Source organism: Vulpes vulpes, chromosome 16 (assembly GCF_048418805.1).
Source record: "Vulpes vulpes isolate BD-2025 chromosome 16, VulVul3, whole genome shotgun sequence".
Taxonomy (NCBI): Eukaryota; Metazoa; Chordata; class Mammalia; order Carnivora; family Canidae; genus Vulpes; species Vulpes vulpes.
In genome coordinates this window covers 13,100,333-13,115,823 of record NC_132795.1, presented here as the reverse complement: position 1 = coordinate 13,115,823, position 15,491 = coordinate 13,100,333, and the positions used below count along the sequence as shown (strand labels likewise).

The following is a 15,491-nucleotide window of genomic DNA, read 5'->3' as shown; positions in this document are numbered from 1 at the left end:
GGCGGGACTTCCGGCGCGCGGGCAGCTGCTTCCGGCGGAGTCCGGAAGAGTGTACCGGGAAGGGGCTAGAGCTGCGCAGCCAATCGCGGCGACACTCTGGTCCTGCCGGGGGACTCGTGGGTAACTTGCTCTCGGGGACCGGCACCATGGCGTCCGGCTGCAGGATTGGCCCGTCCATCCTTAACAGCGATTTGGCCAACTTGGGGGCCGAGTGCCTCCGGATGCTGGACTCTGGGGCCGATTACTTGCACCTGGATGTAATGGACGGGTAACTCGGCGGCGCTGGGGCGCTGGGGCGCTGGGGTCGGGGCGGCCGCGCGGCCGGGCTCGGCGCAGCTCGGTGGGGCGCCTGTTGGCTGCACGGCGGCCCGGGCCGCGGAGCGCCTCGCTGCGAACGCGCCCCTGAGGAGGGGGCCGGCGGGGAGGGCCCCGGGCGACCCGAGGGCATCCGCCCCCCCCCCCCCGTAACGTGTGGTCTCCAGCCCTCGGGACCCGCACGCAGTCGGGGACCTCCAGGACGCGGCGCTCGTTTTCAGTTAGGGAAACTGAGGCCCAAGGGGATAGGCATGACTTGCCCAAGCTCATATGGCTAGTTAGAGGCTAACGCTGGGGAGGCACATCCGTGTGACGACGGCGAGCCCCGCACCTGGGGTGAGCTCGCCCGCGTTCTGCCCATTAGGTGGGACCAGCCGCTTCACCTCGCTGAGCTTCTGCTTCATTCTGTGAAAAAATGGGAATAACGATGGAACCTGCCCCGCGCAGGCCCCTCGGGAAGGCGGACGGGCCGAGCGCCCAGCATGCAGGGCCTGCCATACAGCAGGCTCTCTGTGATCCGCACTTGTTGGGGTCATTGTTGGGATTCTGATTCACCTGTTTATTTTCTCTTCAGGCACCCTGCTCTCCAGGGAGGTCAGTGCTTTTTTGTTTGTTTTTTTTTTTTTGTAAGTAATTTTTAAGCACTGTAGTTGTAGCACACAGTCCAGATCGTTCAGAATCAGGAGGATGCTGGTTTCTGGAAGGTGATTCCACAAGGTGGGAACGAACCTGGAGACCGCGGTGGGACTCTCGGGGTCACACAGCATCGTGCCCCAGTTGCAGATTGTACTTTGTTAGATTCGCCGAGTAGTTTCTTTTCTTTTTCTTTTTTTTTTTATTTTAAGATTTTTTTATTTATTTATTAGAGAGAGGGAGGGAGAAGCAGGCTCCATGCAGGCAGCCCAACGTGGGACTCGATCCGGGGTCTCCAGGGTCACGCCCTGGGCTGAAGGCGGCGCTAAACCGCTGAGCCACCCGGGCTGCCCTCTTTTCTTTTTCTTTTCCTTCTTCAAACATTTTTACGTATTCATGAGAATACACAGAGAGGGAGAGAGACACACAGGCAGAGGGAGAAGCAGGCTACATGCAGGGAGCCCGACGTGGGACTCGATCCCAGGTCTCCAGGGTCACGCCCTGAAGGCGGCGCTAAACCGCTGGGCTGCCCGCCAAGTAGTTTAAGTCGCCCGACTACTGGCCTTAAAGTAGTAACAGCCATTACCTTGGGTCCGGGTAGAAAAATAATTGATTTTAAATAGGTGGAATGCCTGTGTGCCCTCGCGCAAATTTGTGTCATTTACGAAAAGAATCAGTCACTGCCTTTTGGTTTTGATGTCACTCCTGTTACAAGAGTTCTGTCTTCCTTTGTTCTGTCTGGTTAGATCTCGTTTCCCGTTTGCACCTCATTCATTTATCAGTATCCCGACTGATAATGGCAAATTCTTGACCCGAGAGTATTGAGAATTCTAGGGTAAGTGCATCAGATTAGTAAATAGTTCCTCTTTACAAAAGCGCGATTTTATCGTGCTGTCATGGGAGGTAATTCTGCTTTTCTGGAAAGTTCTGAACTTTCACACGTAAGTGAATGGAGTGTGTACTTCAGAGATGGGCCCGTTTTCAAGTGTGGGACATGAAATTTGGCGTCTGAGACCCCTACGTCAGGATGGAGCAGGCCGCACGTATATGTGTGTAGTCTCTTTAACAGGCACAGCAATTTGATTTTTTTTTTTTTTTTAAATAAGTCTCCGACCATGTTTGAGTAAGGGAATGGAAAAGATAACTTGTTCACAAGTCAGGACTATGATTGGTAACAGTAGCAGCTAATATTTTTGAACACTTCACTAATTCTGATGTTTTTTTGGGAATTAACTCACACAACCTCATGAGGTTGGTGCTGTTGTTGGCACCAGCACTTGACAGTGGGGAATTGGACACAAAGAGGTCAAGTCACCTGTCCGAGATCTCCTAGTTGGGAAGTGGAGGAACCAGGATCAGAAGCATGCAGCGGCTTGTGTTGTCTCAGAAACGAATGGCTTCTGTGGCTCCTGGGCTAATAGAGAATGATTAAGACATTCTTTTTCCTCAAAGAGGAACTAAAAGTTTATACTTAACGTTTGTGTATTTCGTATCTCTCCTGCTAATGCTGCAGACTCTGAAAGCAGGGTCTCTTTGTGGCTCACCTCAATCCTCTTCAGGTGAAGCACCGTGGCAGGTTTAGTTATGATTGGTTGAATGAATGATTGGATCCATCATAAGAGGGATTTCTAATGAATCATATTTGTTCCTTCCCATCCCCTGTGGCAGACCCCGAGCTTATTAAGATAAAAGTATTTGTCTTTATTGACTCCTTTCCCCCTTTGCCAAGTAACATCTTGGTTTGACAAAATTAAATTCTCCAAACACCGTTTTAAAATCCTTTCCCTTTTAACCTTCACAACTTTTTGAGCTAAGAGGTATTTTTATTTCCCTTTTGCAAAGGAGGAAACTAGTTTAGGGAGGTTCAACCTCTTGTGATCTGCAGCCAGAAGAGGCAAGGCTGGCTCAGGTGCATTGTTTCCTAGGCCAGGTGTGTGAAAGTGGGGGCCTGGACTCCCTTTTCCTTTTTTTTTTTTTTTAAAGATTTTATTTATTTATTCATGAGAGACTCAGAGAGAGGGGCAGAGACACAGGCAGAGGGAGAAGCAGGCTCTGCAGGGAGCTCGATGTGGGGCTTGATTCTGGGACTCCAGGATCATGCCCTGGGCTGAAGGCAGGCGCTAAACCGCCGAGCCACCCAGGGATCCCTGGACTCCCTTTTTCCAAGGTGGCCAGCCACAGCTTAGCTTCCCTCCAGGTCCTGCCTTCATGCTTTTTTTTTTTCCTGATCCGTTTAAACGGACTCCACTATTACAGTTTTAGTGCACCTATTATTTCCCCTCCCCCCAGTTTCTCTCCTGATTAAAACTGGATGTCTTCATCTTGAAAGTCAGGAACGAGTTTTGGGAATACTGGGGGGCATGGTGCATGGTGTATGGTTGGATACTTGGGGAAAAAAAAAAGAACAAGTGAGTTCTCTAGAAAAGAAAATTGGAAAGCATATAAACCTATCATGACACGACAGTGACCAGAAATGCGTTGGTCCTCAGTGTAGGAGAAGAGCAATTATGCAATTTCTAAATTGCTTACCAGGATTTAGGGTTGGGGGATTTCACATTAGTACTAAATTGCTGACTTTTGAAAAACATCCAAAGGTTCACCGGTGGTGGGTCCACAGCCTCCTGAGGCCACAGCGGGCTGGAGCTGAACGGAGCCGCCGTAGCAGCTCGGCTGGTGGATGTTCTTCATCGGTCTCCTGTCCCCACCTGCCCTGTTGTGCTCCTCCGTGTTTCCTGCCAGCCCCTGTAAACATACGAAAGGTGTTTCCGGATTCACTGGAGATGTTTTCTGGTTACCGCCTAGCTCCATTTTAGATCAGCCTTCGCCAGGTCTTCTAGCCATCTTAGCCTTGATGGGAGAGCCGGTAAAGGTTTTATTTGTCTGAAGCTGATTGTATGACAATTGTAAACAAAGCTTACGGTTGATGATGGGAAGTGATGAGAGAGAAAATAATTCTGTGCCTGAGTTGGAGAGGATTATAGCCGAATCTCAGGAAGTCTCTGGGGGGGAAAGAGACCTTTTTTTTTTTTATTGTGTGTTCTTTTTTGCAGACTTCACAAAGTACCTTTAAGGGGGGAAAAAGAATAAGGATGAAGCAGACTTCCTTGATGAGATTTCACTTCACTGGAGTGAAATAATTTGGTATTTTCCAAGCTGGTCTGATAAGAACTCACAGGGCATTTATTAGAAATTCAGATTCTCAGGTCCTCCTTGGTGTCAGAGGGTTGGAGGAGGGCCTGTAAATCCTTTGTGGCAAGGGCTCCCAGGGTTAATGTTGTTGGGCAAATTTAGGACCCGTTGACTTCATGCTCGGGTTTGTTGCCCTTTTTTGCCTTGGCTTACCCATAAGCCTTCGGTTTCCTCTGAGGGCATCTGTAGGTTTCTGTTCTCCTGGTGGACGAGGCGAACCCAGTGCACTGCATTGATCATCAGTGCAATTAAGTCCTACCACTTGGGGACCAGTCCTTTCAGGTGATATTTTATTCTTGTTTCCCATAAAGTAAATTTGTTTTATTCTCCTATATTCTCAAGGTGTGTGTGTTTAGATGGCGTGTGAACACAGACACAATTTATTTTCACTATAAAGGTAACCTGCGGTTGAGGCTGCTGAAGTCCTCCCAGGGCCATGCAGCAGATTACAGAAGCAGTGAACAGAAGCCGAATCTCTCGTTCTGGAGTTGTATGCTATCCAGTAGGCCTCCCTGTCTGCTTCTCTGATCCCCACCTCTGTGTTCCAAGTAAACAAAATCATTTTCTCCGTAACACAGGTAGTCACTGCTCTTAGGTGAACGGTAGAATGATGTTCTATGTACTAGAAACACAACCTCCAGGGACCGAAGTGTTTGCAGGTGCAAGTGTCTGGACCCATTCACCTCACCCGGTCCCTCTCAGAGGTGTCCTGAGTCCTGACCTCTTTCTCCTCATCCCCTGGACTTTCTTTTTTTGTTGTTAGTTATCAGTGGACAGCAGGTGAGCGTAATAGTTGAAAGGCTGGACTTTGGAGCCAGATGGCCCCCCCGTTCAATGCCCGCCTCCGGCACTTCCTGGCTGTTGACCTTGAGCCTCTTTTCCTCATCTGTAACTTGCAGATGATAGGAGTGCCTACCCCACAGAGTTGGTTGCATACTGAATGTTGAGAATTTAGGATGGTGGCTGGCCCATGGAAGTTTTAGATTTTAAAGATTTTATTTATTTATTCACGAGAGATACAGATAGAGGCAGAGACACAGGCAGAGGGAGAAGCAGGCTCTATGCTGGGAACCTGATGTGGGACCTGATCCCGGGACTCCAGGCTCACGCCCTGGGCTGAAGGGAGGTGCTAACCACCGAGCCAGAGCCACCAGACTGCCCTAAGCTTAAGATCCTAATCACGTTTATCTTCTCTTCTCTGTCTCCCACATGTAATCAGTGAGCAAGTCCCGTCACTGTACCTGTCTTCATTTCCATTCTTATGGCTCCTTGCCATTTGCCAACACCTACCTCCTAGCTTCTGATGTACTGCCCAGGCCATCTTCCTATTTTATTATTTGCAGTTTATTTTTTATTTGCTTCTTGCTTTATTATTATTATTATTAATTTTTTTTTTCAATAGTCTCTACACCCACTGTGGGGCTCAAACTCACAAATCCAAAAAGATCAAGAGTCACATGCTCTACCGACAGAGCCAGCCTGTTTCTGCCTTTAGAACTCCACATTTTCCACAGGATGGATTCCAGAGTCCGCACCTGCCATTCCCTACCCTCCATGTGACGCAGTCTACCTCCTGTTCTTTTCACGTTCGCCAAGCCAACCACCACCACTTCTCCCCTTCTTTGACTATAACTTGCTTATTTCTGCCATTGCTTTGTTTCCTTTCCCATCTTTACAAATTCTATTTGTTCTGTAAATCTTATGATCCTCCCCTCTTTTAAAGAGCCATGCTACTCCCCTCACGTTGCCACGTTGCTACTGTTAGGTTTTCTTGCAGTCCTCATCTAGGGTAATGTCTATGGCTTTTAACCAATAAAGCCCAGAGTTCAGTGGGTCAGCATTATAAAGTTCACTCATGGAACAGTTCGTTCATGTGACAGTTGAGTGTGAATGTTCTTCGATGAAGAAATTGAGGGACATCGTCTCCTTCCATCCTGTGACAGTCCTTTGGTGAGAACTAGTTGCACAGGCCACCTGGATGTGAAGGGAATTGGCTCCCACCAATTGGAGAGCCACCACAGTCAGGTCATGGCTCCTGTGGAGTCCCTAGCCATTTCTTGCCAAGGAGATGGTAAATTTTTCTGGGTAAGCAGGAACTCCCCAACTTCTGTATAAAACCCAGGCAGGTACTTGGTTTTGTTAAATATCGAAGAGAGCTAGTGAGAGGAGGGCTGCCTGGAGCGGGTTGGTGGTGTGAAGTACCTTGGGTCAGATGCCAAGAGGAATTCATTTGAATCCTCCCTCCACAGATTATTATTGGGTTACTCATAACCCAATAGGAAGTTACTCATCCTGTGCTCTTCAGGCAGGGATATAACAGCATCTCCTTCATGAGGCTGCTGTGAAGATGTAATGAAAGAAGGTACAACCCCTGGCATGTTGTAAATCCTCTGGAAATGGTAGTTATTAATACACACATCAAGCTGCTTTGCTGATGATTTTTACAAAATTTTAAACTGTCGTCTACTGCCCTGTGATAGAGGTAGATTAGAAGTAGCCACAGGCAGCCTGTGGCAGATGAGAGTTGGAGAGCCCCGTGTCAGAGTCCAGAACTTCCTAACTAGTGTGTGACTTGGGCAAGTCATAGAACTTTCGGGGTTTTGATTTTTGTCTTCTTTCCACTTTTACCTCTTGGATGATGAATCATAGAATCAAGTCTTGTGACGTTGTTACAATTTGTTGAAATGTCAAGGAAATACTGCTTTATATAACTGAAATTCTCAGATATTGTTGGTATTGTTTAACACTGTTGATGTTAAATGTTGCACTGAAAAATGCTGCTATCACAGATGATCCCCTCTACCCTCATGAGAATACATTTGAGAAAAATACAGAAACTGAATTGAAAACATTTTCAGAGTAAGATTTTGTTTGTCTTATAGGCATTTTGTTCCCAACATCACCTTTGGGCACCCTGTGGTAGAAAGCCTCCGAAAGCAGCTAGGCCAGGACCCTTTCTTTGGTAAGTGGGTGTGTTAACGCTGTCAGAAGCTGGATATGTTGCTCAAGTAAAGGAAAAGTAGAGGGTCCATTTCCCACCTTCCAGTCTCCTCTTGAACCCTTCCTTTCTCCCTGCTCCTGGTGCCGAGGCTTTGTTGGCTGCTTATAATAAGCCAAACTCTTTTCTTGCTTCAGGGCCTTGCCACTTCGGCTGATCTCTTTTCCTGGACAAGTGTTCACCTGGCTAGCTCTGACTTATCTGTTGGCCCTGAATTATTGGCATTTCTTCAGAGAGGCCTTTCTCCAAGCACCCCATTCTAAATTAACCTTTGTCCAGTTAGCCTATCACCTTCTGAATTTCCTTTTTAGAACTTCAATCAGATTACTTTTATCAGACTGTAAATTCCTTTAGAGATTTTATTTATGAGAAAACAAGTGGTGGGGAGGGGCAGAGAGAGATAGAGATAGAGCGAGAGCAAGAGCGAGAGCGAGAGAGAGAGGCTGACTCCCTGCTGAGCAGGAAGCTCAACATGGGGCTCCTTCCCAGGACCCTGGGGTGGAGGGTCCTGGTCCCTGGGGTCGTGACCTGAGCAGAAAGCAGATGCTCAACCACCTGAGCCACCCAGGCATCCCTGTAAATTCCTTTAGGGCAGGGATTTAATCCACTTTATTTACTGTGGTTTCCTTAGACGTGAACATAGACACAAGATTGGAGCTTAGTATAGTTGTTAAATGAATTTATAAATCAGTTGATATATGGTCTAGAAGGAAAACCAATTATTTAATGCAAATTGGAGTTTCTGGAAGTGGGGCCTATATATGTGCCACTCTGGCATTGTAGGTAGGATAAGGTGAGTTAAGATTTTTAAGAAGTCACAGTGACCTAGAAGTCATTTCTCAAGAGCATGGATTCAGTCCATGTGTTGTTATTGCTCTTAAACTTAGGAATGGCTTAACCTGACAAATCTCTTGTGCATAAGAAATTTATAAGAAATTTAACAAATTTTTATAAGTACATTCTTATGTCATTTTTGGAATTGTGAAACTTAGTTCATATTAAATAAAATGAAAGATTAAGCTTCTCAGTGACAGTAGCCATATCGAAAGCTCTCTATAACCACGTGAGTCTAGTGCCTACTGTGTTGTACAATGCCACTCTGGAGCATTGCCATCATTGTGGAAATTTCTCTCGGGCAGGGCCTCTATAGGACCCATCTACTTTTCCCGAAAGAAAATGTCTCATCACTTAATTTCTGTAGCATGAGGGAAATCATGTTCCACTAGAATGTTCACCATTTTGAAATTTTCAAATAATGGAATGTACTCCTGATTAGCTAAGCTTTTTATAACAATTTTTTTTTTAAGATTTTATTTATTTATTCATGAGAGAGAAAGAGAGAGAGGCAGAGACACAGACAGAGGGAGATGCAGGCACCATGCAGGGAGTCCGACGTAGGACTTGATCCCAGGTCTTTAGGATTGGGTCCTGGGCTGAAGGCGGTGCTGAACCGCTGAGCCACCCGGGGCTGCCCTTTTTATAACATTTTAGAAAATGAATTTTCCAAGATAAGTTTGTTCTTATGATCATCAGAGGTGAATGAAATAAGTAGCCTTGTTTTACCCTGCTGTGCTTTGGCCACAGAGTCCTTTGCATCTGGCTTTATATGGATTTAAAAGAATTTTTTTTTCTTTTCCTCTTTTATTTGGACTCCTAGCACCCCGTCTCACTGCTATTTGTGTCTCCTATGTTTGTGCCTCTCTTACCAACCCCGTTGACACAACCACACACCATCTGCTTTTTCTTTCTGTTTTTCATTTATTTGCCAATAAACTCACTAATCAGTCTGTCTGGCAGTGGGTCTACAATAAAGATGAATGGACTCCGAATGCTTTAATGTTTGGGTTTTGTGGCCTTTGTTTTTATATTAGGAAGTGTGTTTTCTTGTTTAATTCTTGGGTCTTAGTTGTTGTTGGATAACTGATTCACGTGTATATTTTAAGAAGTAATTCACAAGTTGCACATGTAACTGCTTAAGTTCTGAACGGTTCAATCTCCATATTGAGTAGAAATAACCATTAAGCAATCAAGTGATAGGGGTAATCTGTTGTTTTTGTGTTTTGTTTTGTTTTTGTTTTGATGTTATTGAAATCAGCGGTCTTCAGCTATGATCTGACGACCCACAGGAATCCCTTGCAGGTGGGACGTGAGGTGAACCCTATTTTCATAAGACAGTGTTATTTGCCATTATTTGTATAGTACAGAAGCAGTGGTGAGTTTGTTAGTGCCGTGGCCCGAATCAAAGCAATGGTGTTGAACCATCCAAGTAGTTATCATAATATTCTTCACCACCATGTGTTCATAGAAATATCCTTGATGAATCAGTACAAATTATTAATTACAGTAAATCTTGATCCTTGGGTACATTTCATTTAATACTTAGTGTGACAGAGTGGGAGGTACATGTAAAGCTGCACGCAGGACTGACATTTTCTTTAAAAGTAACTAAGTTAGCTTGTCACTTCAAGGAATATAACCTCTTTTTATGTTTCCACTGTTAGAGCTTGGAAGTGACCATTTGAATTGTGAAAAACTCGTATCTGCCTCTGTGAGGTCGTTAGCTTTCTACTGTTTACAGCTTTTCTGTTAAACTCCATAGTGACATTAGCAAGTATGGTTTTCTGATAGGATATAATGAAATGTGTCGTTGTTTGGAAGATCTGTGCCATTCAGTGAACTGGCACTTAAGAGATCCATTCAGATTGTATTAGTTTAGGCCAGTGACTTGTAGGGTAACCAAGTGCAGAAAAGTTCACTGGTAGGGTTTACAGATTCCACACTGCAGTGGAAAGGAGTATTTGTCGAGTGCTGGGTTAGGACGAGGAGACTATCCACACCAGTCCACACAGGCGATTAACGGACCCCTGCCATTTCCTCCATGTACTTGTCCCCTTGTCTCCATAGAAAACAACATTCGTCAACAGACTAAATGCAGAGCACACGTGAGAATACAGAGGTCTTCTGCGAAGCCAGACGCTAGTAACTTGCAACATGAGTAAAATAATGTCCCTCTGACATTAACATGTGGTAGGCTTATTGTTGCTTCTAATTGTTCAGTGAAGAAGTAGACCTTTACAAATTTCTTAGCTTGAATTTCTAATATATTTTAGATACCGATAAACACAGCTCACACCAACAGCACTTTGGGGGGTCCTCAGTAATTTTTCAGAGTGTAAAGGGAGGCTGATGATAGAACTGCTTTGAGAACTGCTTATCTCCATATGTGAACTACAAGCAGATTCACGGAACCGGTGACTGACCATGAGATTCTCCAGTGGGAGTTGCCAGTTGTCACTGCCTGCTGGAGATGGAATGACGTAGCAGTCTGGTAACTTAAGGAATGAGTAAACTAGATATTTTAAAGCAGATTGAGTTGCCTTTGTTTATATCACAAAGAAATAAACCCCAAATACAGTCTGTCTTTTAAAAAACAATGTTTTACCTCTAAAATATGTTTTGTTTTTGTTACTTTTGTTAGTTTAGAAATATAAACTTTAATGTTGGCTTCATTTGTCAAGCGGTTGTCTGAACACATCCATCGGCACAGGCGTATTTGCTGTTTTCTTCTTGACGGTGTCATTTCTTGAGTCAGCCTCCCTTTAGCCACCCTCTTCTGGTTAACTGCTCTTACAATTTAAGTCAAGATCCCAAAGAAGGCCACCTCCCTCTCCCCTAACGACGTCTCTCTGTGATTTGAGCTTCACAGTTGGGATGTGGGTCAGACTTGCAGTTTCCTCCTGCAGCCTGCTGGCTCCTCGGCCCCCTCTGTGCCAGAGGCCTGCCGCTTCTCGCCCTCTTCAGTTGCTGCTGTCGTTCTTGCTCCCCTTACTGCCATGGCCTCCTTGGTTAGATCTTGTCCCTTCGCAGCTCAGAATCCCACTGTGTGCCCCTGTCCCCTGCAGAATAAAACCCAGTGGCCTAGGGAGCTCTGTCCTGTGTCTCCTCACCCTGTGCCCCTCTGACCTTATCTGTTCTGCCCATGATCCCCGAATCCAGCCACACCTCTGTATTAACTACCAACCCAGTGCGTACTGAATACAGTACTTCTTTTCTTTATGGTTTGTCCTCCTCACTAAGAATGTAATCCCTGTGACAGCAGAGGTGTTTGTCTGTTTTTTGCTCTGTCCCTGGGCCCTGGGGTAATTAGTGGTATAGTAAGTGTTCCATAAGGTGCTGATAGAATCACTTATTTTAGCTTTCCTGTTTTATAAATGAGGAACTAAGTCCACATAGATAATAGGACTTTTTAAAGTTTTTTAGAGTGGGATGTCCTGGACCTAGGTTTCCTAAATTCTAGTCCTTACTTGTCATATACAGCATCATATGCCTTGTGTGGAAAAGTGTGGTTTTTTGGTAAGTGAGTTTAACCAGAACCCTGTCTTCAAGATCAAAGGAGGCTAACTATAGCTATACAGAAGGGTAATTGCTTAGGAATTATTTTAATGCCAAATAGTTTATTGTCCCAAACAATAAAAACAGTAGGTTAGCTTCAGTAACCTGAGCCAGTAATATTTAGGAGATGTGTCTTTTCTTTTTAGATATGCACATGATGGTGTCCAGGCCGGAACAGTGGGTAAAACCAATGGCTGTAGCAGGAGCCAATCAATACACCTTTCATCTTGAGGCAACCGAAAACCCAGGGGCTTTGATTAAAGACATTCGGGAGAATGGGATGAAGGTGAGAGGTCAGCAGTGACAGTAATCCACTGTCAGAGTGGAAGTTTGGGTGGAAGACAGGAAGTGATAGGCAAGGCCAGACGGAGGCAGCTGTTCTTCAGCCGAGAAGCCAGAGTTAAAGTATAACTGGTTTGTTAGACAGGATTTCTATATTCCACTAATGTTTCCTGAAAATTACTGCCTTTTAGAAACATTTATGTTTGGGTAGCCTTGTTGACTTTCTTAAAAAAGTAACTACAGTCTGAATATGCATTCCATTTCTGTGCCTGTCCTACTCTTTAAGAATATTTCTACTGGGTGTGATATGCCACAATAATATAATATGGAAATAATTTTTAATGTGATGTAGCAAATTTGTCTCTGTTATAGGTTGGCCTTGCCATCAAACCAGGAACTACAGTTGAGTATTTGGCACCATGGGCTAATCAGATAGATATGGCCTTGGTTATGACAGTGGAACCTGGGTTTGGAGGGCAGAAATTCATGGAAGATATGATGCCGAAGGTAAAGAAATACTTCATTTGGGGGTGAGGATTTATTGTTTGTGTTCATTCAGTAAGCACAAAGAAGAAAACATTCAAAGTTTTTATCTGTGTAGCCGTTAGATCTTTTGGGAGATTTCTTTTCATAGAATATTGAGGGTTTTATCTTTGTCTTGTTTGCATGAGGTATATTCTCTGCAAAGCCATGACAAATTGAATGCCATTTCCCAAACAGAGCAAGCCTTGCTTTTATGAAACTGAATTTGTCTCAGTATATTAAAAAGGAAGGTATCGCCAATCATAATTTGTATTAATAAAAAGTTAGCATGTGTTGAGGTGCCTGCCTGGCTCAGTCACAAGAGCATGTGACTGTTGATCTCTGGGTCCTGAGTTCAAGCCCCACGTTGAGTGTAGAGATTATAAATAAACTTAAGTAAACAAACAAATAAATGTGTGAGATATTTGGAGTCCTGTTGTAGTGGCTGATACTGGCTATTGGATTTCTTTTTTCCCTTTGGTTGTCCCCCCCCCCCCCCCGCCCGACCCCCAACATATCCACCATAGGAGTCACTGATTTCTTTGTGTATATCTAGGTTCATTGGTTGAGAACGCAGTTCCCATCTTTGGACATAGAAGTCGATGGTGGAGTAGGTCCTGACACCATCCATAAGTGTGCAGAGGTGAGACTGCTACTCAGCTATGACCCTGACCAATTTCCTTTCACATGCATTGTCTAGGATATTGTTTTGTCGGCGGAAGAGGTTTCCCCTCCATTTCCTAAATTGCCTTTCTTTCTGAGAAGAGTATTTTTTTCTTATCCAAATGTAGAACTACGAAAATGAAGAGCAATAAGAGAATGTCCTCAAATCACATTAAAACGTTAAGTCCCAGTTCTTTGAGTGATGCTGAAGGAAGTTACTTTTTTAAAAAACAATATGCTGAATGCCAGCTTTTTGGAGATCATTAAGTTCTAGACCTTGGAGTAGGACATTTTTCCAAAATAGGGCAAGAAAACATGTGCTTATAAAGTGGAAAGATTCTTATTTTGTGTAACTGAGGTATATTAATTACTAGTATGTCCCTTGCAAGAATTGACCAGAGCCATTTCTGATGGCTCCATCTCCATCTGATTTCTGGGTACCTGTGATCCTCTGTGCAGAGGTGGGGTGGGTTTTCCCAAGTAACTAGCCGAGCTCAGTAATTAGGCCCTAAGCTTCATAAGAGGGTGGCAGCCCATCATCTCAGGGTACTGAGATCCAGCCCCATGTTGGGCTCTGCGCTCAGTGTGGAGTCCTCTTGAGATTCTCTCTCCCTCTGCCCCTCCTGCTCATGTTTGCTCTCTCTCTCTCTCAAAAATTAGAGAGAGAGAGAGAGAGCGCGCCAGCCCTTCCTGTAACACTGCAGGTCATTAAAAGTTTATGTGGTCCATTTTTGTTAAGCAAAATGGTCTAATCTGCACTTTTTTTTGTATAAATGCCATACTTTTCTGCTGGATACTCCTCAAAAGCTTGTCTGTGAGGTATTTATGGAAGAGGAGCTAACCAAACAGCCTGTATCCTTTGACCACTTGTGGAATTCTTTTTTACTTAATTGTGCTTTGCCATTGGGCTTTCTCTGCTTACATTAGAACACATGTCAAGCTGTAACCATACAGATTTTTTTTTTCATTTTAACGAGGAGTGTTGTTAGTGATGTAGTATGCTGTACCACAGTGACAGTGTCTCCTGGGAGAAATTTCCTTCCCCTTTGGGGCCTCTCCCTTTAGCCTCTTACCACTTTGTTCTGGCAGCAGATCACATAACAGATTGGGTTTCCCTCCTCAAGTCAAATCCTGGGAGCTCAGAGCTAAATTTGGACATACCTTACTTGCTTTTCTCTATGATTTCTTTGGTTCCACATTTAAGAGTATATTGAAAAATTTTTTAAGCCCCTCAGAGCCTTTCTGGAATGCAGTGAGGCATTGCATGAAAGAGTGTTTCATTCTTCCTGACAACAAAATGAGAAATTATGTAATGTTGCTATATTTTATAGATAGTTTCACATTTTAGCAGTAATTGTCTTCCAAATCATACACTTTTGACCATTGAATAACATGGTTCTAAACTCCGCGGATCTTCTTTCACAGTATTCTACTTGTATTTTCCTTATGATTTTCTTAAGATTTTCTTCTTTCTAGTTTACTTTCAGAATACAGTATGTAATACATATAATATACAAAATAGGGATGAGTCAACTGTTGTTACTGGAAGGCTTCCAGTCAATAGGAGACTATTAGTTAGATTTTGGAGGGAGTCAAAATCAACAGATTTCTAACTACACAGGGGTTTGGTGCCCCTGACCCCTGCATTGTTCAAGGGTCAACTACATAGTTTAAAGATTAAAATAGAATTTATATTTTTAGTAGCCTTGTGAGCATTAGCATATTTTTCAAAACCCTTAATAGAGTTGAGGATTAAAAGTTCTTACAGCTTTTTCTAAATATTAGCAATGATGCAACAATGTAGCTTATTTTAAGGTGGTTACAAAAGTCATTGATTTCTAAAACACATTTAAAATAATTTGATGTCTCCATTGGTTAAGCATTTTAACTTATGTCTTCATTGAACTAGATTGTGTAAGTCTCTTCACCTCCAGGTACCTTTCACATAGCTAAAGTGCTGATAAATGCAAGGGTAGAAACTCTAGTCCAGAAATTGTTTAACCTAAATGTTTACTTCTTCCAGGCAGGAGCTAACATGATTGTGTCTGGCAGTGCCATTATGAGGAGCGATGACCCCAGATCTGTGATCAACCTGTTAAGAAACGTTTGCTCAGAAGCTGCTCAGAAACGTTCTCTTGATCGATGAAACCACAAGGAGTCCAGTGTTTACGCTTATGAAATCTTTTTACTGGAAGACAAGTATATAGACTACCAAACCCTATCACGGTTGAAGCAGTGCTATTTTCCTGAGCAGCCGTTCATTCCAGTGACTAAAATCTATTCTGCTGAATGTTCCAAGAGGTTCGAAATTGGTGTGTATAACTACATTTTTAGTGATGGAATTTAAAGATGAGTGTGGTAAAATACCATTTTTACTGGGAGACTTGATTTTTATAAAGTACAAATACGTCTGTATTAAGGTTATAAACAGAAATGTGTCTTAATGCCTAATGAAGGCTACTAGCTACTACGAAAAAATGTTTTCTTCTGCATTTTA

General features: G+C 43.8%; 1 protein-coding gene across 2 annotated transcripts; it reads left to right on the top strand.

Annotated features, from left to right (window-relative positions):
- RPE (ribulose-5-phosphate-3-epimerase) lies at window positions 1-15,491 on the top strand. 2 transcript variants are annotated; one of them, XM_026002221.2, is made up of 6 exons: window positions 1-268; window positions 7,020-7,099; window positions 11,674-11,813; window positions 12,182-12,316; window positions 12,888-12,974; window positions 15,018-15,491. In XM_026002221.2, the coding sequence occupies exons 1-6, from the start codon at window positions 147-149 to the stop codon at window positions 15,138-15,140; spliced, it is 687 nt and encodes a 228-aa protein (XP_025858006.1). In that variant the 5' UTR covers window positions 1-146; the 3' UTR covers window positions 15,141-15,491. The 2 variants fall into 2 exon arrangements, with proteins under 2 accessions (XP_025858006.1, XP_025858007.1); XM_026002222.2 differs by lacking the exon at window positions 7,020-7,099 and having other exon boundaries at window positions 20-268.

What these genes read in the sequence shown, in the direction of transcription:
- RPE (XM_026002221.2), top strand. Translation starts at nt 147, where the DNA reads ATGGCGTCCGGCTGCAGGATTGGCCCGTCCATCCTTAACAGCGATTTG. An exon ending in TGGAAGATATGATGCCGAAG is followed by an intron (nt 12,317 to 12,887) that starts GTAAAGAAATAC and finishes GTGTATATCTAG; the next exon opens with GTTCATTGGTTGAGAACGCA. An exon ending in CCATCCATAAGTGTGCAGAG is followed by an intron (nt 12,975 to 15,017) that starts GTGAGACTGCTA and finishes TACTTCTTCCAG; the next exon opens with GCAGGAGCTAACATGATTGT.